Below are 22,432 nucleotides of genomic sequence, written 5' to 3' on the forward strand. Positions count from 1 at the left end.
TCTAGAGACGTAGCCCCCGTGGCTGTGTCCCCAGCAGGTAAGGCACAGCTCCTCTGAGCAGTGGCTTTGGGGAGCAGCAGCTCTCTGGTCACTAACTTCTACATTTTCTTATGCCTGTGTTGCGACCCTGCTTTCGTGGGGTAGAAGCAAGTGTAAGCTATCATCAGCACGTAATCTGATTTACACTGACACCTCTAATCTCTTACCTTTTAAAGAAGGTTGGATAAGTGCTGGAGGAAATATGTAACAAAACTGAGCAGTGCCACTTCCCTGAAATCACCCTGCTGCGTGAGGGGGTGCCTGTGCAGGGAGATGGCCTTCTCCTGTGCTGCAGCAAAGCCCTGCTGGAGACGGTGCTAAAAGGCCACACTAAGTAGGTGCTTGAGGTAGACACAGCACTACGAACCTGGAGTCACTTAGAGGGCATAGGAACCAGTCGCCAGTGTCATTCTGACTAACCCAGCCCATCTTAAAAATATGCTCGTGATGCATCCATTAAAAATGTAGTGGTAGCTAATATATTATTTATACACGAACTACTTAGTTTATTCAGCACTTGCTGAAACCTTTCAGGCTTTTTGGAGCAGCACAACTTATTTTAGAGGAATGCAAATGAACAGCCTTGGTAATGGAGTGCCTCCAAACTAATTCACAAGCTTACAAAGGGAGATGCTAGTTGCCATGACGCTGATCTTAGAAGAAATAAGGAAGGTGGTGTAGGAGTTCAGTGTAGGAAGTTTGGAGGGCTTTCATCGTTCCTTCCTGCAGTCTAAGGACTAAAAAGAAAAGATGCTGATGGCTCCTCCATCAGTAGGAGTCATCTACAGTGAGACAGTGCAATTGATATCCAGGAGAGGGGATAGATATTCAGCACTTCTGATTTCTGAAATATTAGGTCAACTTCATGGACAAGAAGATTCAAGGATTCAAGATGAAGCTAAAGGTAATAGTGGAACTGAGAGAGAGATGCTGGAAGGAGGCTGTGAAGACACGTAACTTACAGTTTGAAGTAGTTTTGATATTCCCATCTAGCCAAACTCCCCCTATGGGCTCTGTCACAGCGTGATTCATCCTACTTCTTCTAGAAGAGTATCTGAGAGTGGGAGGAATTGCTCTGTGGAGGTCCTTCTTCCCTCTGCAGCCTAGGGAGTGACCTCAGGTAAGCAGATGTTGTAGGCAAGATGCTGAACTTGGGATATCTAAAATGAGGCACGAATTGTGTCCCACACAAAATCTCTGAGAATGCATGTGGGAGAGGAGTCGTGCAACACCAGTAACACCTCATTGTAGTGCCAGCTGGGGCTCATTCGCCCTCTCCCTGCCCTGCATCTGGAGCTGGGGTGAGACAAGGGTATAGAAGGGAGGGTGCCCTGACCTCTCGGCTCCTTGCGTTGCCATTTCAGTACAGAGCACTGTCAAGGCACTCTGAGGAGGCTGGGAGATCAGGCAGGGTGTGAGAACAGGTAGAGTTCACAGAAAAACTGATTTTTTCTTGTTCTAACGGCTTCTGCATTTCCCATCTTGGGGGATAGCAAGGGATACGGCCACAGAAAACTGTATGGTACGGCATCCTAATTCAAGCATCGTTGTATAATTAGGAAATTGAGAAGGAAGGTAGATATAAATAATGCTTTGTAAAAGTGGGACTGATATTTCTATGGGCAGCTTTTTGACTCTGAGTCTCTAAAAATGTCCGTGACACTTAGTTTTGTGCCAATAGCAGGGAAGCTCTTCATGGTATGTAGCAGTAGAGGGGGGAAAAGAAAGGATCTTCATGGCTCTGGTAATGACAGTGTCACTTGTTTGGTTTTCTCTTGGACCACTGGTAAATTTTGAGACCTGTCTATATATTCATCCCTCTGTGTGTTCAGAAACTTACTTGGTGTGCTGAAATGACCTTCTCCTTCAAAAAGGAGGATCTCAGCTTTGGCTTTGATTTCTGGAAGAAGTCCAGATGATTAGAAAGCCAAACAAGACTGCTTAATGGAAATTGCAGAAGCAGGAGTTCTCACTGCAGATTGTGAAAAGTCAAAGGCAGCCCTTAGGGACTGCTTCGATACTCGCTGACCTTCAGAAACGAATGCTTTCACCAGTTTCTTTGAACTGTATTTTTTTTTTTGCTATGAGCAACCTTGTGAATATGGATAACTTTTCCAGAAGTAGTATTGATATTGATCCGGTATAGCTGAAAACTTGTTCCTCTGTCCTCTCTGGAAGAGGAAAAAGAAAACACTTTCCTCCCAGAAACATCTTTGTCACCCTTTCTCGAAGGAAGTAAAGGAAACCAGTCTTCCTTTGGGTTCTGAATGGTTGTGCCTGCTATCAGACATCAGGAATAGGGTGCATGTGAAAACCAGAAAAGGGTTATTACCAATATGCACTTACAGATCTCAGAGACTGAGATAGGGCTACTTGAGATCAGTCTGTGGGTTTAAAAAAGAAATTTTGTAAAGAGGAAAGAAATTCTAGTCCAACTCTTAGATAAGGTCACAAAAACTCTTCTCTAGAGGCTTTTCTAGAGAAAAAGTTAGCAACTGATATGGAGATGAGTTGTGAAGGGTAGGACAGGTGGAGGTACCACACTACCTATAGTAATACATAGTTAAAGCAGTAGTACTCTAGGCACAGAAAAGTCCTAGAGCAGGTGCTGTTGTGTCACTTAGTTTCATCAAACTTAGAAAGTTGAATGGCCAAAGCTTTTTTTTTTTTTATTATTATTATCTGGGGGGCAGAGGATGTCCTAGAGAAGCAAGCACAGCTACTAAAGACAAGTACCAGTTTACCAATCTGCCTTAGTTGGACCCCGAACAGTTTTGGTGAACGATGGCCACAGCGTCAAGCCTTCAGCAGAGCTGCTGAGCAAACAAATGATTTAATTAGAAAATGTGCCCTGAAAGGGATTATTCAATGTCTGATGAAGGAGAATGCAACTCAGTGTGAGCACTGTGATGTTAAAGCTAACACAGGAGCTTTCCCAAAGGGAATAAGATTGTGTTGAATAAGATAGCAAGAAAACCATTGAAAATAAAACCAGTTATGAACTCCTTCTAGAGGACACCTAGAGGCTTGTTTCTGGAAGCCATGTAAAAACAATGAAATGGCAGAGTTTGATATATTTTTTTTTTTTCTTCAGTAGGTCTAAACAGGGTATTTGAAGTTACAGTCTTCAGTGGTGACTTAATTTCACTTTGTCTCCTAATTATAGGGCAAGAGCATACATGTAGTAAGTTGTCATATCTCTGACAGTAATTTCTTTAACCAATCTATTACATTTGTTTTAAGACCGTCTGGTCATGCCTCTGCTCTGGCATAGCCTGCAATAAAAGGGTTATTTCAGAATAGCTGTTGTGGTGAGTGGTTATTTTTGCCACTGGCTTCACCTGAAATTTGCAATTATTGGAACTATTTGTTCAAATAACAGCTTGACAGTGGGATTAAGAGCTGGCTTTTAAAGATCACTGCAATTTGTGCTTCTTTAAAATAACAGCTTGCCTTTAAATATGAGTATCACTTGTACAACAAACCAGTTTTGCTTTTGATGACCACAACTAGATGTTGGTTTTCCACCCTTGGTTTCTGGGGGTCCTGCTCCCTCTTCCCCATGTCCTTTCATCTTCCCACTCAAGCCATTGCTCCCCCTTCAGCCGCACTGGTACAAGTGTAGCATGACTAGCCCACAAAATGGGTATGGGAAGTAAAGCATTTTAATCCTCACAGTGCCACCCCAGTAAGCTCAGGGCTCAGATCTAGACCACAACCCAGCAAACGGGTGCAACTGATAGGACAGTAACTTTCTGAGAGGAGGAGGTGTGAACCTCTTAAATCAAACGTGCTGATAGTGGCGTAGGAATGTGAAACCACAGCCTAATGAGCAACAGATACCAGCCTTCAGGCAGAGAAGGCAAAGGGATGACAGATCAGGTCAGCAGCCTTAATACTTAATGAATGTTCATATTTTAATAGTTTCTCAAGTAAATGGAAACTTGCTTTGGTAGGAACTTCCCCGTCTTTAGGTAAAATAACAAAATAGTTTGTTTCTCTATCCATTTTAGGCGAAGTGCAATTCTGTGAAGGGATTTGATGCTTGGGTGCAGAGTCTGCCCAGAGCCTCATGCCTGTCTCCACCTACGGAGCAGTTGCAGGTGTCAAAGTTGCTGTAAATAGTCCTGGGACCAGCAATATGTATCTGTAGGAGGGTTTGGTTGCAATGTGTGAAACCATTGTCCCTTGTCAGTTGTTAAGGAGCTGGAGCTGTCCCAACCTCTGCATCTACTCTGCGTATCACATGTTTATCTGCTGAAAGCCAGGGGAACACTAAGGGCATCCGCAGGGTCCACATGCCAGCAACTGCCCTGGTAAACAAGAACTGCAGCTCACTAGTTCTGCAGGGACCACCCTGTGATCTAGTGGTGAAGGCAAAAGAATAAATTTCACCTAGGCTGCTATGATTTACGACTTTATTTACCACATCTGACACTGCGTTTGGGAAGAGCTCTTCTCTGTCTGGCAGTCTGGGCACCTCCTGCTCCTCTCAGACATCTCCCTTGTCTGTTTGTCTTTCTCTCCAGTTTTTCCCCCCCGATGCCACAAACTGCTGCCAGTTAAATGTGCTCTCTGGGAAGGAGCAGTTGTCCCTCCTTCTAAAAGTTTCTGCCTGATGGAGGTTGCAGCACCCAAGACAGAGCTGCCCCTTCTCCCTGCTGCCCAGTCATAGCCCTTCAACAAACCATTATGCTATACAACGTATGTTAATATTAGTATTGCACACTGTAAGCAAACAGGATAAATCACTCTGCTGCCCATTACAGAAATTTACAGACGTCCGAGCTGCACTGAGCATCATCTAGTCCACGCAGAGGATGCGGTGCCAGGACCTACCGCTTATGGTGCTACAGCAAGGACCAGGGTGGCGCTGAATGAGAAGAGGCAGGAAGCTGCAGGCTGACAGAGCAGAGAGCAAACGGGAGCAGAGGAGAGTGGGAAAGAAGTGCTTCTGAGAGCAGAGGGGCTCCAGGGGAGCTAACAGCTCTGCATAACCTTTCCTTAATATAGCAGCAGCACTCCAGATGTAGAATGATCAGCATAGGGTAGCAGAGACCTCCAAACAGGAAGGGCAGTGCTTCCAATCTGAGCCAGGCTTTAATAAATGAGTCCTCTTTCAGGTGAGTGCTGCTGATGAGGCTGTTCTGTAAAGATACTGAGCCCAGCAGGCCTGTGTTGCTGGGCTCTCTGTTTTACACCTCCACCAAGTGGGCCCTGTAATACTCGCATGCCCACCTTCCCTCGACTTCATTAGGAGTCGTTAGCTGACCTGCTGGGAACATCCATCTTCCCACAGTATCAGAGCACAAAGTAAAAGATGGAAATCATTGCCTAACATTCACCCAAAATTTGGCAGAGGCCTGGAGAAATAAATTGAAAGTAAATAAGATAAGCACAAAATCATCACATCTATTAAAAACTGATACTAGAAGTAGGACTGGAGAGAGAGAGGGTTATCACTATAGGTAGGAAACGTCTGTGCACACTACAAGACAATAAAGGCAATTAAACGGATAAGCAGTGGCTGCAGAGAAGCTGCACAAGTTCTTTGAGCCATTTCCCTATTGTTCTTGGGGGGAGGAGGGTAAAAATTCTTCTGGGAGCTTCCTTCAGGTAACCAAGGCACAGCAGTGGCACAGAGTTAGCTCTCTGAGGAAGAGGTCTTGGAGCAAGTAGGCTTATTAGCAATTGCTTCTCGGGGCTTGGTGGTGTTCGGAGAGATTTGAATAAAGTGGAAACAAATAAAGTACCTGAACTAACAAAATTCTGCTTACCAGGACAAGGCGTGAGACTGAGCCCTAGTGGGTGGCCGTATTCTGGCTCCTGTCTTCACAGAAGGAATTTATGGAGTGGTTGTACAATTTCAGCACAAAGGAAAAGTTTTATATAGAAGTTATTAAAGGCAGATTCATAGATTGTATCGAGGCATCTGAACAAACAAAGAAAAACGATGGATACATTTTTCCTTTTTTTTTCTTGCTATCCTACGGGTAACAAAATGGTACTACTGCTGCTAGTAACAGTTCCTACAAACAGTGGCTTGTAGGATGCCAAGTTACCTTGAGTAGTCTAGAAAGCAAGGGGAATACTAGGGAATTTATTGAGTCTATGTGGCTGTTCTCCTGAGAGTGATCCAAGTCTTCCAGAAAAAAATCCCGTTTACCCCCATCTCCCTATGTGCAGCTCACTAACTACATGTTTGTAGGAAAGGAAAATTCATGGGTGATATATTCATGCCATGGAGCAGGAGATTAATGAATGCTTTTTAATTACCTTTACTGGCACCATCACAAATATTAGCATTCATGAAACTATCAGCCTTCTAAAAACAAATGCCAGGCCCTTAATGTGATGCTTGTGGCCTCCAGCTACAGCGGAGCACACGAGCTGGCTGCATGGCCATGGCAAGGACGTGCTGGTGGTGTCCCAGGCCGGCCAGTCCCTGCTTTGCCCCAGCGCTTCTGCTAGAAGGCTGCGTGCGGCTCACCTTCCTTCCCCAAAGGAGGGATTCAGAGCCAACCTGGTAAGTTGCTGTCCTTTGAGCTTCCTGTCCACTGCAAAAGAGTAACCTGTGGCAGTGCCATGGGCTTGGTAAATCCAGAGTAGCTTCATGAAATTAAAGGAGTTAGTGCTGTAAGTGATGTGAGAACAAAGCCCTCAGTGTGACCTTACTGAGTTTAGATTTGCTTCCTCCTCGGCATCCTTCAGTGGCTTTTTATTACCAAGTCACTCTGAGCAGTCACAGAAACTGCAAAGCCTTGAAATGGGGGGTTAACAAACAAGGTACCTCTCAGTTTCTTCAGCCAGACTTCGTGGGTAAGTTCATAGAAACTAACCTTCATGAATGTGCTCATCCAAGTAATACGTGCTGGTCTTTAGCTCATTCATGCCACTAGGATCAGCCATGTAAACAGCCTACTGATGCACTCTGCTATGGCTTAGAGCAGGCAGATGCAGCTTGAAGTTTAAGTGGCAGATTTCCATAGCTGACCACTTAGGCCTAACTTCGTAAGACAAAACCAGCTCACTTAAAATAATTATCTACAACTATGCTGAGTTAAAACAATCTTTGATGAAACGCAGAGAACATTTGGATTTGTTATAAACAAGCAAAGCTTTGAAAGGCTATTACTGCTACAAAATGTTTCCTAGTTTTGGCTTAAAATGCTTTTTTCTCAGGCGCTGTATTTCCACCGAACAATCATGCCCTGTTTCATTTGGCAAGCGTTGATTCCTCCAACTCCCACACCCTGAGTTTTGTACAGAGCAAAAATTAACATGGCTTCACTGGCAGAGCAGGAACTGTTAATCCAGGCATTTAGTAACTGGGGAAATCCTGCATGCTGAGATTTGCCATTTTCTGTAATACATGGCTGGCTGTATCCAAATGTTCCCTGCCCAGAACTCCTGAAATGAGGCGCCCAAATAGTGGCTCACTTACCACCACGAGTATGCAGAGCCCTTCAGAATGAGCTCTGTCTCCATACATAGCTGGGACCTTTCACAGTCAGCAGCGCTATTTGTTGCTTCAAATTGTGCTACCAGACAAGAAGCATTTCTAAACTCCTGACCTAAAACTTAGTCTTCCCACACACTTACTCCTTGCTCAACGATCTCTAGATTCTCCCTTAATCTCCTGTGCTCCCACTAGCTCCAGCTCATAGCGCTGCACTTTGAAGTACTTGCAGGATTGCAGCCAAAATGGAACTTAATGGCCACAGTAGCTCTTTTAAGTTAGGAACTACCACAGCAGCTATTTTAAACTACCACTGTAAGATTATGATGAACCAGGAAGATGATTTTGGGGTTTCATCCACTCCTCTCCATGTTTCAGGACTGATAGGCACATTTATAAATAGGAAAAGAGAAGGTGGATCTGTTTTCGGGTAAGTAGCTATGGCTGTGCCCAGGTACCTTGAGTGGCGAATGGTTGTGCTTAATGATAACAACGTTTCTGCCCTGTGGTCTGTGGACCAACGGGATCTATGGACTATTTCCAAGAGCTCTGAGTGTGACAAAAAAAACAACAAAAAAAACAACCCCACTGCCCATAAACTTAAATTCAGCATTCAGGGCTCCAGATCTTTAGTCAGTGTCCACAAAAAGATTGAAATCCCTTAATGGAGGGGAAAGACAGTAATTAGCTACCATGGGATAGCACCATGAAGAAGAGAAGAAGCATCAGTATTTTTCTGACAGCAGTGAGACCAGGGCTCTCCCCATTATTTACATGTTGCCTCTCTGTGATATTTTTGTCTTACAGAGAAGTTGTTACTTTCAACCACTTCCTCGAAGAAGCGGCAGAAAAAGAAGTGCGGGGAAAAGCCAGGCTCCAGCACTTCATTGAGAGCCTGTTGCAGCGCGTGGACCTGGCGGAAAGGCAGCTAGAGTATTACCAAAACCAGCAGATCGCCTGCAACCACACGGATGTCAGCGACCACGTGGTAAGCCAGCAAAGTCCTTTCGTTAATTCTCACCCACCATCAGAGGGAAAGCGATTGACTTTCAGTATGAGTAGGCTCAGTGGGACAGGCTAATTGCTACTCCAGACAGATCTGGATTTATAAATGCTTCTTTAGACTTATATTTTATTTATGTTTTAAACCGCCACTTCTCATATTTGTCATGCCTCACACAGAGCGTGTGTTAAGTAGTAAAATGTGAGTTTCAAACAATTTTGAGTCTCATTATAGAAACCTGAAAAGTTCTGGGTCTCACTCACATGAATTTTATTTGCAGCTTAGAGCTCTCGATCCTCACTGTAATGGGTAGTGTGGAAAACAATCTGCAGTTGTAACCAAATCATAGGGTAACGAACAAAGGCAGCAGACAGATGAGAATTCCAGCTTTGTGCCCTTAAAGCTGCAGTCAGGTACCGCTGCCTTGGGGATGGGAAGAGCAGCGATGGTTGTAAACGTTGCTGGTACCCGAAGCCACACAAAACAAGGCTGGTGCTGTCTTCCTCCTTTGTGAGGATGCTGCAGCTGGCTGTTCATGGGCCCTGGCGACTGTACAGAAGGAAAAATGACCCTGGCAGGACAGCTAACCCAGCAAAGGAGGGAAAGGTAAAAGCAGATCCAAGGCACTGTGCCTTGTGGTAACCTCAGTGCTGTTGGTGACCAGACATACCCGTTCCTTGCGCTTGTCATGGCTTCCTGCAGAGCCAGCAGTGGAACTTCGACTAACGGGGTCAGACTGGAAGTGATAAACTGGGAATGAAAAGCAGGGTAGGTCTTGCACTGATTTGGGATGGCCAAATGGGTGGTCTTATTGGTCAGAGAACACTTTCTGGGCACCTCTGAGGTCTGCAGCAGCATGGAAAATGGTGTAGGAACAACATGTAGAAGCTCAGTTCATCCCATCTGGACTCCATTTGAGCCAGACTTTATCTCCTTTTGAACAAAGAAACAAAGCATGAGAGCAATAGTCAAAGATGGGAAAAGGAGAGCAGAAAATAATGAAATATTTGCCAGATTTTTTTTTTTCCAGCTTTGGCTATTGCTGATGTTACCTTTGCTGGAAACAGTTTCCCTTGTGTCATTTACTGACTTGGCAGTTTTCTGGAGATCCCTAAAGATTTTCAGAAAGGATGTGAATCCCTGTAACAGACATGTAAACCTGCTAGCAGGTTTCAGCTTGCTTTCTGTAGTTCCCTATCAGTAGACGTGTAGGAAGAGTGAATGGATTCCCACAGGCCTGTCAGACTAGACTCCACAGACTAGAAACCACTGCTGTCTGAACAATGCTTTTAAAAATAACATTATTTCTTTAAAAGCCCTCATTATTACTACTTAAACTCCCTACAAAGCATTACACTTATATGGCAAGTTTTATCCATGACTTCTTCAGAACATTTCAGTTTCAGTGAATACCCCATACTGCCTATGCTAAGTAATTGCTCATCCTCATGGAGGTGAGATGAGAGGCATTTGATCATGCACAGCACTAAAGAGGTCTGTAGTGGTAGAAAGCAAAGGTTTCCGTAGCCACGTGGAAGACAAAGACCTACAGGCAAGAACCAAATCAGTGTGGATGCACTGACATGTAGTGTAGGACACCTCAAACAGTGTCTGTGAGAACGCTGAGGGGGGTGTAAAGATGGGCCTTGGTATTAAATCTCCGATGCTCTCGATGTGTTTACCGGGGTCCCTGGCTCAGTACTGTCCCCTAGGGAAGGCAGTAGTTTTTGAGGCAGCTGCCCTGCTTTCTGAGTGACTTCAGCATTGCTCTAAGGTCACCCATCCAAATACTGACCAGCCTGACCTTCAGGGGGTAGTTACAGAAGAGCACAGCACGGGATGGCTCCAGACTCCCATCCAAGACGTATGACAAGCAAAGTCAGGCTGGGCAGAAGTCCATCTGCAAAGCACGGACAATACCAGGGACAGAGGGAACATTTGCTTGGCTCAGTGACTTCATTAAATGATATTCAAAGGCTCGGTCTAGTGACACTGATGGGAGATCAATACAAAGAAGCCTGTAGGTATCCAGACCGATGTAGGCTGGGCTGGCATCAAATGCCTCCTTTCCTGACCTCCACTACAAGAGGGATGAGACAAAGTGATTCCAAGCTGTCAATCAGGCAGTCATAATAAATGAAGTTATGCAAAGTTCACGCTGCTGGCACTGAGGATACGTTATTCCTAGCTAGTCTTGAGATTTGGGGTGAGGAGGGAGAGAAACACTGGTGTTCCTGCCCTCCAGCCTTGAGTGCTGCTGGAGGCAGAGACAAGAGCTGGTAGTGGAGGTTTTCTAGCTGCTCGTGTAAAGGAAACACATCACTGCAAAATTAAAGGCTCTGAGAGAAAACTAATTTAATACAGCTTATTCAGGCACTGTCCCTTATTAATTATCTTGAACACAATAATTACTTCTCATTGTACCATATTGTTTAATCTAAAGTGAAGCATCTCTGTTCAACCCACACTTCTTTAGCAATTTACTGTAATTATAATTATGACAAAAATAACAGGGAAAAGTCCAACGACTAACAACAAATTTTAAAAACTAAGTAAGTTAGAGGAATAACAATCTGAAAAAGGTTTTTTTTCCTTAGGTTTCTTTCATGAACATTTTTCTTGTACTAACAGCAGGTGAGAATGGAAATGTGACTTTGAAGACTGCATATATTTAATCTCCATACTTAAATTACTTGGTAATTTAATGTTAATATTTACCACCTGTTTCTTTTTTTTCTTTGCAGTTTACAGACATTTCATCAAATAAGAAACCCAGATGCCTGTATGTATGTCTTTTTATTTTTCTCTTACTTAAAGATGTAACTTGACATGCTTAAATTGCTGCTTTTGCATTTCAAATTGATCCAAAAGCCTGACTCAGGTTGGGTTTGGATCAAGTTCTGTACCTTAGTGGGGTCTGTATTTATGAGACATAATAGAAGAAAAAGAGATTTCTGCTAAATCAAGATTTCTGCTCCACCAAAAGATTTCTGCTAAATCAAAAATAAAATGAGATATTCTTTAAAGGAAAATGAAGAATAATTTTGTGTAAAATAGATGATTCCTTTCTGATTGACTTTAATAGCCTATTGCAGTGCTACAGTTGTTGAACGTCTTTGGTAGATGCAGGTCAAGCTTCAGCTGAAAATATCTTTAACATTCTGTAAGTAGGGGAGAGACAGTTGTCATTTCCTAACTGACGCTAACACTGTCAACTTAAAAATCACATGTAAGCAAACAAGTGTCCTGAGAAAGTACGGCTGCTAGCAACATCTCAGGTTACTCAAGCAGCTGTTCTGGGAGTAGAACTAATATGGGCTGTTTTGTCAAGGTAAAGTCTTTGGCCTGAGTATAACACAGTTTGGTAAAATCCATTAGTTGCTGACAAATAGTGGGAGTTCAAAGGCATATGTAAAATTGTTTAGAGGTTTCTGTTTACCTATTGATACAGTTCTCCTTTAAAAGACACTGGCAAAACTAGCATTCAGTGGTAGCCTTTATTTGGAATTATCAGATTAAATATAGCCCAACCTGTCCTACGAAGCAGAGAGGATAGAGGAGAAGATGCTCAGCGGGGTCGGGAGGGTTTATTTTGCTCTGCCTGCTCTGGGTATGAAAGCAAATCTCAGACTGATGCAGTGGGAGGTGTCTCTGCCCATGGATGGGCTTTAAGTCCCTGCCAACCCACGCAACCCCGTGATTCAAAGTTCAGCATCTCACAGTCACCTGTATTGAGGAGCTGCCACTCTCCATGAAGCAACATTGCCCACACCTAGAGCCAGCAGCATTGCATTTCAGCGTGTGATGGCCTGCATCTTCAGCCATCTTAAATACCTTCTCCACCCTGACTGCTAATTAGGGGCAGAAATTCATCTCCTCTGCCACAAACTGGTTTAATTTAAATACAGTTCAGCTCTTTTAGGCAATCCCCTCCTGTCATCTTAACCATGACCTGATCTGGTTTTAACAAAGCTGCCACCAGGTAAAGCCATTCTGTGGGTAAGGCTCAGTTCCTGTGCTGTCAGTTGGCTTTCACTGCCTCATACCAACAAGTGTAGAGGTTTTCATGACACCCTGCAGGTCTTTCAAAGAGCAGGCTTCAAACGAGGGCAGGTTTGGAGAGAGACACGTGAAGAGGAACACATTTTGCTGGTACCATGTGTGATTCAAACGGAAGGTCTCTGCAAGTCTGTGAGGAGGAGGAGAATGCACAAGTTATCAGGTAGCTTTAAAACAGTGCAACATTGATGGCTGTTGCTGTAAATCAGGACCAGCCGGAAGGCTGGCACAGGGAGAACAGAGGGAGGCTGCACATCCTGATGGGACAGGGCTCCTGCTGTGGCACTTGCACAACTGCAGCTTTTTCCAAAAGTGGCCTTATCAGTGCACAATACCGTCCAACTCCCAGGACAGCAGCACAGATAGGTTTCCAGAAACGACGAGCTCTGGAAAATAGACCTGTGGGAGCCCTTAAGAGACTGATGCACAAGTACACACATCTGTTCTTCACTTCAGTCACAGCATCTGGGCAGACACAAGCTGGTGTCTGACATCCATTGTGCTGCTGTTACACTACATGTACCTGCCATAAAACATTCTGAGATGATGTTAAAAGGTATCTGACTTAGCTAAAATGTGGAACTGAGGTTTCAAAATAAAAGTCTCAGAGCAGAGGGCACAGCTCAGCCCGCACAGCACCATGCAGTAACTCCTCCTGAGCTCACCAATATCATCAAATCCTGCCAGGCCTGAACCATCGCACAGAGAACAAAGAATTCAGCTCACTTTGGCCTTTAAGATTTTGCTCCCTTCTTCACACCATTTTCTCTGTTCCCCTTTCCTCTTCTCCCTTTTCAAATTGCAGCCTAAAGCAAAGCCAAAGCGTCCCAGGTGGCCAGCACAGAGGCAGAGCCGAGTTTCCCGAGCTATTGGCCACTGGCAGCTGCGGTCCCCTAGCACTTGGCAGAGTCCCAGGCAGTGCTCAGATCCCACCAGAAGGCCCCACAGTTCCTGCACCCACTTTCTGCTGTCATTGGGACCATGTGGTCTTCCAAAGACATGGGGACAATTGTTCACTGCAGAAGGTTGCTGTGAATATGCATATCTTTAAAATCTCTTTAGATTAATAAGTTAACAAGGATATAGACCTGAGCAAGGTGACAGTGCTCTAAAATCAGCAGAATCATATCCTGAATTAAAATGTAGATGAATGTACACGAAGAGTCCATCAGTAACATGTGTAGTTCCTGTAGCGAGGGATGATTTTGATTATGGAGAAACGTAATTTATATTGCAACTGTTCTTAACTTTCAGCCTGGTTCTGTAAAGCAAGGCTATTCTGCCTGCAAAAATATATGGGTTTGGGACATTTGTGGGCAGCTTTCACTTTGCAAGACTGAATAATAATTATTAATAATCACTATTATTAATTTCAGGAGCCGAGGAAGTCAACATGCCTCATACAACATCCCCGACACAAAGCCTCATTCCTTTCAGAAAGGAAGAGTCTTGCTGAAAAAAACAAAGGAAGAAAAAAACAGTTTGCAGCCAGTCAGATGCTTCTACGAACCTGTTGATTGCCCAAGAGAAATATGGAGAGCCCAAAAGAAAGGTGAACCGGTCTGCTCTGCCAGGAAAGTGAGTGCAAAATCCAAGATGGGTAAAAAGAGCAAACAGCTATAGGAACGGCTAACAATATAAAGTAACACAGGAGCTTGGCTTCAACAGAACAAATACTGAATGAAGTTAATCATCCCACTTTTTCCTATCCATCTGGCCATGCCAAAACATAACAGATATAATATATAGAAATGTATACGATATGGAATCTTTATATTATTTAGCAACGCCATTCCCTCTTTGGGCACTATTAGAGAAATGACATTTTATTAAGTTTACACGGAGGGTTTTCTATCTATTTATTTATTTATAGAGCTTATTTAAAACGACTGCAGTTATCTTGCTGGGCAGTACTGTGGCTGTACGTTTAATTATTTTAGTGGCAGCATGTAGCTTGGTAATTTATTTTCCATCTATGCTGTTGCTGAAGTTCAAAAGAATCCATTTAATCGGCACCCAAGTAGTCACTCTTCCATCTTAGGTAGGTGTAAGATCAATGATTGACTGTTACCTGTGCAAGCATACTTGGATGCAAAAAGCCTACTCAAGCTGCTTGGAGGCTGCTATAGCAGTAGATTGCTACCCTGGATTTTCATCGGGAAGCCCAGTTGGGCACATCTCCACATTTCATTACCTCCGTTAAGCGGCCCAGTCCTGCCAGCAGCCACGGTCCCTGCTGGTGCAAGTTTGGGTTGCTGCAGTGTCTCAAGCACAGCTTTCACACCCCAGCAGCTTTCTCCTTTGGCACCGGCCTCTGGTGTCACTCAGCAGCGAGGGCAGAGTGTGTCAGACACCAGGAGGCAGCTCAGCAGTGAGCAGCAGCAGGCAGCCAGCAGCGGGGAGCAGCGCGCCACAGCGGGTGGCGCCCTGAGCAGTGCCTGCCCTTGGGTTGGTCGGGAAAGGCCTAAAAGGGCTGTGATCATAACCTAACCCCTTCAAATCTTCATCTCCATGAAGAGTCCTTTCAGGGGAGATGGATCCTCAAATTTCAACTAAAAGCCCAAGAGTAATGAAGACAGATGACCGCAGGATGGGAGTACGGGTGTTTACAGTGGTTTGTGCCAATTAAAAGGATCCTTAATTCATCAGAGTATTTATTAAGATGATTTTTCCGTGTGTACAGTTTTTTGGTAACCTGAATCCTCATGCCATGTTTACAAATACGAACATCTTGTTGATGTTACTGAAGAGATTTGTTTTCTCAAGCAACAGAGAGAATAGAGACAAGTCTGCGTAAATTATTTTTAAATGCTCATAGCAGATGTAAATTGTTTTTGTGGAAGGTGATTTTTACAGTATGTGTATAAAGATTTGTGAAAAATGTTTTTCATTTTTGTAACTATGACTGTAAGCAGAACAGAGTATTAAAAGACAGTGTATCACTATGATTACTGCTGCAATAAGCACCCGAGTTGCAATAGTTTTAAAGCAGAAGAGGACCAGTCAGTCAGCTCAGATCAGGTAATGACAGGTGTCATACATCTGCCGGTGCACAGAGCTCCCCGAAAGTAGCAGAGAGAAGAAAGAGTATTATTCCTCACTTTTATTTTAACTAGTAGATGTGGAACTATCAGATATATGTTTTAAGTTTCTCAACACTGTTTCGATAGGAAGTCACAATGTAAAGTCAGTTCGGGTATTTAGGTTGTACTGACATTTTAATATTTAACTCTGTCACAAGGCAACACTTGGCCTTACACTTGCCATTGTGTGGTGAAGAGGATTTGTCAATTGTGTTGCATGGGTTTTGGTCGGACCGTGTGTTACAAGAATTTGCCTAGGAAAACCATATCATAGAAACAACCTTTAGTTTTTTTCCATTTCCCACATCCTACAAACATGAAGAAATGATAAATGAAGGTGATCTTTAGAATGGAAGTAAATACATTAATATGTTCCTTTATCCACTTGACACTGAAAGAATATTTTTATTTTTAAATGCCTATCTACTCTATTAGTCACCAAAGTTAAGTGCAACTACTAGTTCACAGATGAGATGTTTATTTTATTATTTATTGCGCCAAAATCTTGACTGTATGTGGGGGAGGAAGAGAAAAAAAGAGTGAAAGACGCTGCATGTTCTTAAACTTCTCAATTTAAGTTACAGTTACTTGCTGAACAAATGCTGGGTTAGTTAATTAGAGAGAAATTGGTTCTGATTGTAACCCCAGATAAAAGTTTTTAGAATATAAACATTCTAATAATAAAGATATATTTCTCAGTTACTGTGTCATTTAACTTTGTGAAAATACAAACATTTAACTTTGTTAAAAAAGCCTACCCAACAGCAGAGAAAAAGACAATGAATAATAGCCCCATTTGGGCTTCTGTTTATTCCTCAGATAAAATGCCACTAATCTTTCAGAGCACTACAAATTAACCTGAGAGACACCTGCAGCATCCTGGCCCCACACAGCTCCCACGTCACGCCACCTGTCCCTCTTACTGGAATGGTGCTCGAAAATAATTCCTAAGGTAAGCCACATGGTCAGACAACCTGCCTGCGTCAGGGGTGGGGAGGGAAAGGGGCAGCCATGGAAAATTAAGGGCAGAAGGTCTACTGGGAAATGTAGGCAGCCTCAGTCATGTTTACGTGATATACTAGCCCATCTATAAGGTGGATGCCTGGTCATCAAGGGGACACAGCTGCTGCAAGGTGCATATCCCACCTACACGTCATGTCCCACTCAGAGAGGTGCAGCACCTCAGAGAAATGTGTCCAGGCACCAGACTAACTGGTGTTAGCTTGGGATGACTTTGGGAGCAGATAACGCTGGAATTGGAAAAAGTCTGTTTAAAAGTATTTTAAAATCTGAAATCTGAAAATGTTCTGACAAAGCTGACCACTCATCTTTGAAATTGAATTGAAGCACATTTTGCCCTTTGAGACACCTAGGTGGGTTGTATGCTCCCGTCAAAGTGAAATGCAGTAGGACCTGGCCGCCTAGTTCGCACACATTTTAAAATAACACCTTGTCTAAAACTAAAAACACCTCAGAGCACTATGTATGCAGGCTGGGACCTTACAGGTGACCTTTGCTTAAAACAAAATGTTCTGACTGACACGTAACGTTATCGGCCAGGAAAACAAGAGACTAATTGAAACCTAGACCTTTAATTAGACTACTTCATACAAAAAAACACAATTATTTTGAGATGCTCCTGCCAGCTGAAGAGAGCACATGTTTTTAAAGCACTTGATAGTATCTGACCCCCGTCTGCCTTGGCAGTAAAAACAACCTTCTCCTGCCAGAGGAGATTAAACACATTTGTTTTGTTTCCAGGAGAGTTACTGGAAATATTCAACTGGGTATTTGTATTCAACGGGATGGCCACCAATTAGACCAGGTACTAGGTCAAACAAATTACCACTTTTATCATCCCTAATAATTTCTTCCAAAGCCACCAGCTCTTTCAGTCTCCTTGAGTGATGTCCTGCTATTCTCTCTCTTTATTCTGCGTCACCAAATAGTTGCCTGTATTTGTTCTTACATCAGGCTAATGCTGATTATTTCCATACATCCTGTCTGAAGTGGTTGGAGTGGACTATTTTAGTGCTCTCTGCAGTAGGCATAGGCATTTATTTATTTATTTTTCAGAAAACAATCCCAGAAGTGATTTTATGACATGAAACATGCAACAAGCTCTTAAAAATAGATCCTGTTGTGACATGAACAAAATGTCCTTTCCCGTTTTGTTGCTAATGCTGCCACCCTCTAGCCAGCCACTTTTTGCAGTATGGTCTCTTGAATTGTCCTCTGCGTGTCCCTCCAAGGAGGCTCAAGCTGCACAGGTTAAGTGCAGTCACTGGTTGGAGAAGCCCTTTTCCCCTCATCTGTTCTAGCCACGCACACTGTGGACAGGTAAACGTTGGCTTGAAAGTTTCATAAAGGGTGAAAGAACAGACACAGGAGATTGCAGGTTCCTTACAACCTGTTACAAAAGAGGAAGAGGCTCTTCTGAGGTGAGAGAGGAAGGAAGACACAGAGGGATCCCCAGAAGCCTGGGAAGTTGCTGTGTTCTGGGGCAAGGCAAGGAGATCAGAGCCACATGGACAGCAGCAATGCAGGCATGGGGGCTTGTTACTGCTGGCTGTTTCCTACATCTTGTGCCCTGCAACCTACCAGAACGTATGTAACCTGGCACATTCACTCCTTAAATCATGCCTTAGACCTATGTTTTGAGGCCTAATTACTGATTTCAAAGTAATAGATTTTAGAATGAAGTTTTGCAAGAAACCCCTCTGATTGCATCCCTGGTATTCATTCAAGAAATAAGAGACAAGCAAAGAAACAAGCACAGCAGCACAACATTAATTGTTTCTGTGCCAGACTGCTTGGCCCACCAGCTGTCCGGAGGTGACCTCCTAAAAACGAGGTGGTTTAATTATCGCCCACTGTGAAGGGTTGTGCAGGCACCTGTTGGACAGGAGCAGGTGACAGCACTGGTTCTGCCCGCAGCCAGGCTATCCCATGGCAGCCAAGCCACCCTACGGCAGGGCCACCCCTGGCCAGGGCCACTTTGCAGGGAGGAGCCTGGGGCAGAAGGACCCATCAGCAGCTACAGCCTGGTGTCAGCACCCTAAATAACCCGGATTTTAAAGGAACTGAACTCATTTCTATGCAAAGAGCCAAACAGCTCCAGCTCCTCAGCACGCCTCTGGCTGCCACCACGGCTTCTGGCTTCCCATGGCTGCTCAGGCTCCCACCAGCCCTGCAAAAGATTTGGGGCAATGGGTTGCTCACAGGCACACTGAAAAACTCCACTGCATGCAGCAGCCCTGAAAACACGACTTACAGCCTTTTGGGTGCACGTGTGGGCTCCCCCTGCCCTTCGCCCGTCCCCAGAGGCAGAGGAAGTGTTTCAGCCCCACTGGGAGCTGAGGCCCTGAGGAAGGGCAGGGGGAGCCCGGTCTGCCAGTAGAGCCCCGCGGACGTACTACAGGCTTCAAGCATTTGCAAATAAAGAAACTAAAATCGTAATTAGAGCTATAATGAAGGAGCTGCAACTCCTCTATCAGTTCATTTAATTGCCATGGTGACCACACTGAACCATCAAGAACAGGTTTTATTGCTGAGCCCTGCTCCGCTGGAAGACAAATTTGTTAGCAGCCATCACCGGGGCTTCACCTGAAGCCTCCTCTCTGCGGAGGGCAACTGAGGGCAGCAAGCAAAAGGCAGAGCCCGGGTCCCAGAGAGGCTGGCAGGACACTTGCTGAAGGACAGGCACAAGTTCAAGTTTCCAGAACCGTAGGTGGGGAAAATGGAAAGGAAGATGCAACTGGTGCACTCAAAACAGATGAACACAGCATGCGCTAAAGAAGAAGGGATCGGGGCACCAGTACAGCCTCTGTCCCCCTCTATTCTTTCACTGGGCTTCAGCAACTTTGTAGTTTTGGTTACAATTTGTCAACAAGGAAACAGGGGTGCCCACTGCACCCCCCTCCCACACAACATTCCTACCCCATTTTCCAACCTACACCATTAAAGGACTCACAAGAACCAGCTTATTTTTTATTTTAGGGACAGGGGCTTCTCTTCCTTTTGCTCTAAGTAGATGAAAACCTACATTGTGGATCCCTGTCTTCCTGGATTTCAGGACTGGGGTTACATTACATGTAAATCTGGATGGTGGAAAAGGCCTGTTCACCTGAGCAAAAGTTAACAAAAGTTCTACTTTATCCATGTGTGCCATCGAGGTGCCTGAGAGGCAGCCCGTGCGATTCAGCTGCAACAAAGGACATTCCCCGTTGTCCTAAAAACTGCTCTGAGTTCAGAATCAGCCCATCAAATGTGAGCCCAGTCTGAAAATTCTCTTTTGGGGGGAGAAAAAAACTTGAAACAGACATCAGTTTGCAGATGAATCCAGACCGAGTCTTTTTGCCACTAGGTGGTGATGGCTGATAATGAATTGATGCAGCAACTCCGTGTCCCACGGCTCACGACCAGCTCACTCTACCCTGGGGCTTCGCATCCCCGTCGGGGTTTGTTGCACTCCAGCAGGCTCTGCCCACACCAGAGACACTGCAGCACCTAGCCTCAGGCTGAGCTACAAAATGACGAGGGGACTTCACCAAACAGGCGCAAGTGCCATTTAATTAAAAAAGCCAGGGATGCTGAATGAGGAGGAGCCCAGTAAACGACGTGTTACTAGTGGTCACATGCAATGCAGACAGCATCAGCTGTGCCAGTTTCACGACCACACGAACAGAACACAAATGACCAACGTTTCTTTTTTGGATAGAGCCAAAGCTGTACAATAGCAGCCACGGGCAAATAGCAGAGTTTTCCACAACGGCAGCCAAAGGCTGAGGTAGAGCACATTGGTGATGTGCTGGGATCTTAATGCATTAAGATAAAAGCACTGCTGCCAAAACAGGGCAAATGCTCCTCTCCTCCATGCAAACCGCCTCTGCAGCACCAGGTGCCCAGGACAAACTCCTTGGGCTGTGGGGTGCCCTCGCAGCTACCCCAGTACAGGACCATACCCTGCACCACGCCGCAGCCACAGCCAGCCCCAGCACCCTTTCCCCATCCTCTTGTGAGCCTGGCAGCTCCCACCCTTCCTGCCGAGTACATGAGTCTGCTTCTTCCTAACCCTAATTAAGGGGTTTTATTCTTATTATAGAAATTAAGTCTGCTTGGAACAAAACGGCAATTTTCTGTTATAAAACGATGACTTTCTGAAAGACATAAGAGGACTAATGCACTCAGCAACAGCTAATGACTACATGCCAAATGGCCCTTTGCTTTTAGCGCGCACCCACCTGCATCTTCATGCTCTGCCACAGCCTGTGTGCCGGTCTGTGCTGAGGAACATCCCGGTCCGTCAGGAGGTGCCTCTGAAACGGGAGCTGCGGGGCACACGTCCCCTCTGCAGGGAGATGCCTCCACCCCAGAGCACAAGGGCTTTGCTACGGGGCAGAAAGGTGAGGGTGAGGGCGGTGGCAGTGGTGGTGGCAGCTGCAGGAGGGGAACTTCCCTACAGTCCCCTGCCTGGGGACTACTGCACAACTCCCAGCTGGGTGCAGAAAAACTCCAGCTAAGATGGCCCACACCTGGGCGAGGCACAGACAGGAACTCAATGCACCTGTTACGCCCATCACTATGGCATTTACCAGTGCAATATGCATACGGTGCTGATGAACAACTGTTTGCTGCCCCAAGAAAGCTTCAGGGAGCTTGAAGATTGCAAATATGTATTAAAAAGGTTGTCGTTATGGTTTTTTTTTTTCCCAAAGAACATTAAGATGTCCTAAAAATGTTTCAACCCAGCTGGCACAGCTCCTCTTTCATGCCAGAAATGACTCCCCCTCTCTTCTCGAGCACTTCCCTGCTTCAGCAAGCAGTGCCCCAGGGGGGAGGCAAGCCCACCTGGCTGGGATGCCCAGCGGCACTCGAGGAGCGCCTCAGAGCAACGTGGCAGCACAAATGCAGGATTTGCCACTTTCAGAGCAATCCACATGCAGAAATCTGTTTTTATGAAATATTAGTCAGTTTAGATAACAACAAATCAGTACAAATCCAGTATTCAAATAAATTACCAGCTTTGAATAGCTGACCCACTTTATACATAATCTTGGCACACAATCTTGACTATGAAATTTGAGGCAGATTGGTTTCAGCTTGGTCAACTTGGAAAGAAAGAAATGAAGAACATGTTAAAACGGGGCTCTGAATTAAGGCTTCTTTCAAATTTAACTTCAGCTCAAGCTGCCTTGTTCTTACACTGATAGAGATTACAATCTTCCGCAAGCATCCTGTTTAGATTACCTGCTGGTCGGTTTCCCATGGAAGTATATTTGGTTGACAGACACAGCTTGAACCTGTCTTTTGACTACTGTGCTACAAGTGTGGCGAGCACCACTTGCCGTGCTACGACACACCAAAAAAGCATTGCAGACCACCAAGAGCCCTTCCCACCCCTGCAAACTGTACCGTGCACGGCACGTACAGGGCAGTGCACAGTTCCCGAAGGCAGCATTAAGGAGAATGGTAAACACCCCATGCTAGGATACATGCATCTTGTAACCCCAAAGCACTTCTTAAACCCCAAAGCACTTCTAATCTGAATTAACCTACAGAATCTCTGGGACTGCGAGTCCAGTGTTGCAGCTTACTGAGCGTGCGCAACTGTGGGGTGGTTGTGTGGGCTGTCCTACCTTTCCAAGGAGCTGCAGCCAACGTGGCTGTTGCTGGCTTCTTGCTATTGAGACACGCTCCTTGTAGGATTTGCAACTGGAGCCATAAGCCGCAGCTGAATCCCCCTTTTAAATATATGAGCTTTTTAAATAAAAGTGAAGGCCAACGAGA

At 44.8% G+C, this 22,432-nt stretch overlaps 1 protein-coding gene across 5 annotated transcripts in view; it reads right to left on the reverse strand.

The window, feature by feature from the left end:
- The window catches only part of RTKN2 (rhotekin 2), a 135,763-nt gene that overhangs the window by 52,372 nt on the left and 60,959 nt on the right, over positions 1-22,432 (reverse strand). The window contains exon 1 of one of the 5 annotated variants that reach the window (XM_080597487.1): positions 20,887-21,051. The exons of the other annotated variants lie outside the window; for them this stretch is intronic. Coding sequence (XP_080453613.1) covers positions 20,887-20,898 — 12 coding nt within the window. The 5' untranslated portion in view covers positions 20,899-21,051. Of the gene's footprint in view, positions 1-20,886; positions 21,052-22,432 lie in introns of those variants that run through there. 5 annotated transcript variants of the gene reach the window in all.

This window comes from Anser brachyrhynchus, assembly GCF_964034855.1.
Source record: "Anser brachyrhynchus genome assembly, chromosome: 6".
NCBI classification, from domain to species: domain Eukaryota; kingdom Metazoa; phylum Chordata; class Aves; order Anseriformes; family Anatidae; genus Anser; species Anser brachyrhynchus.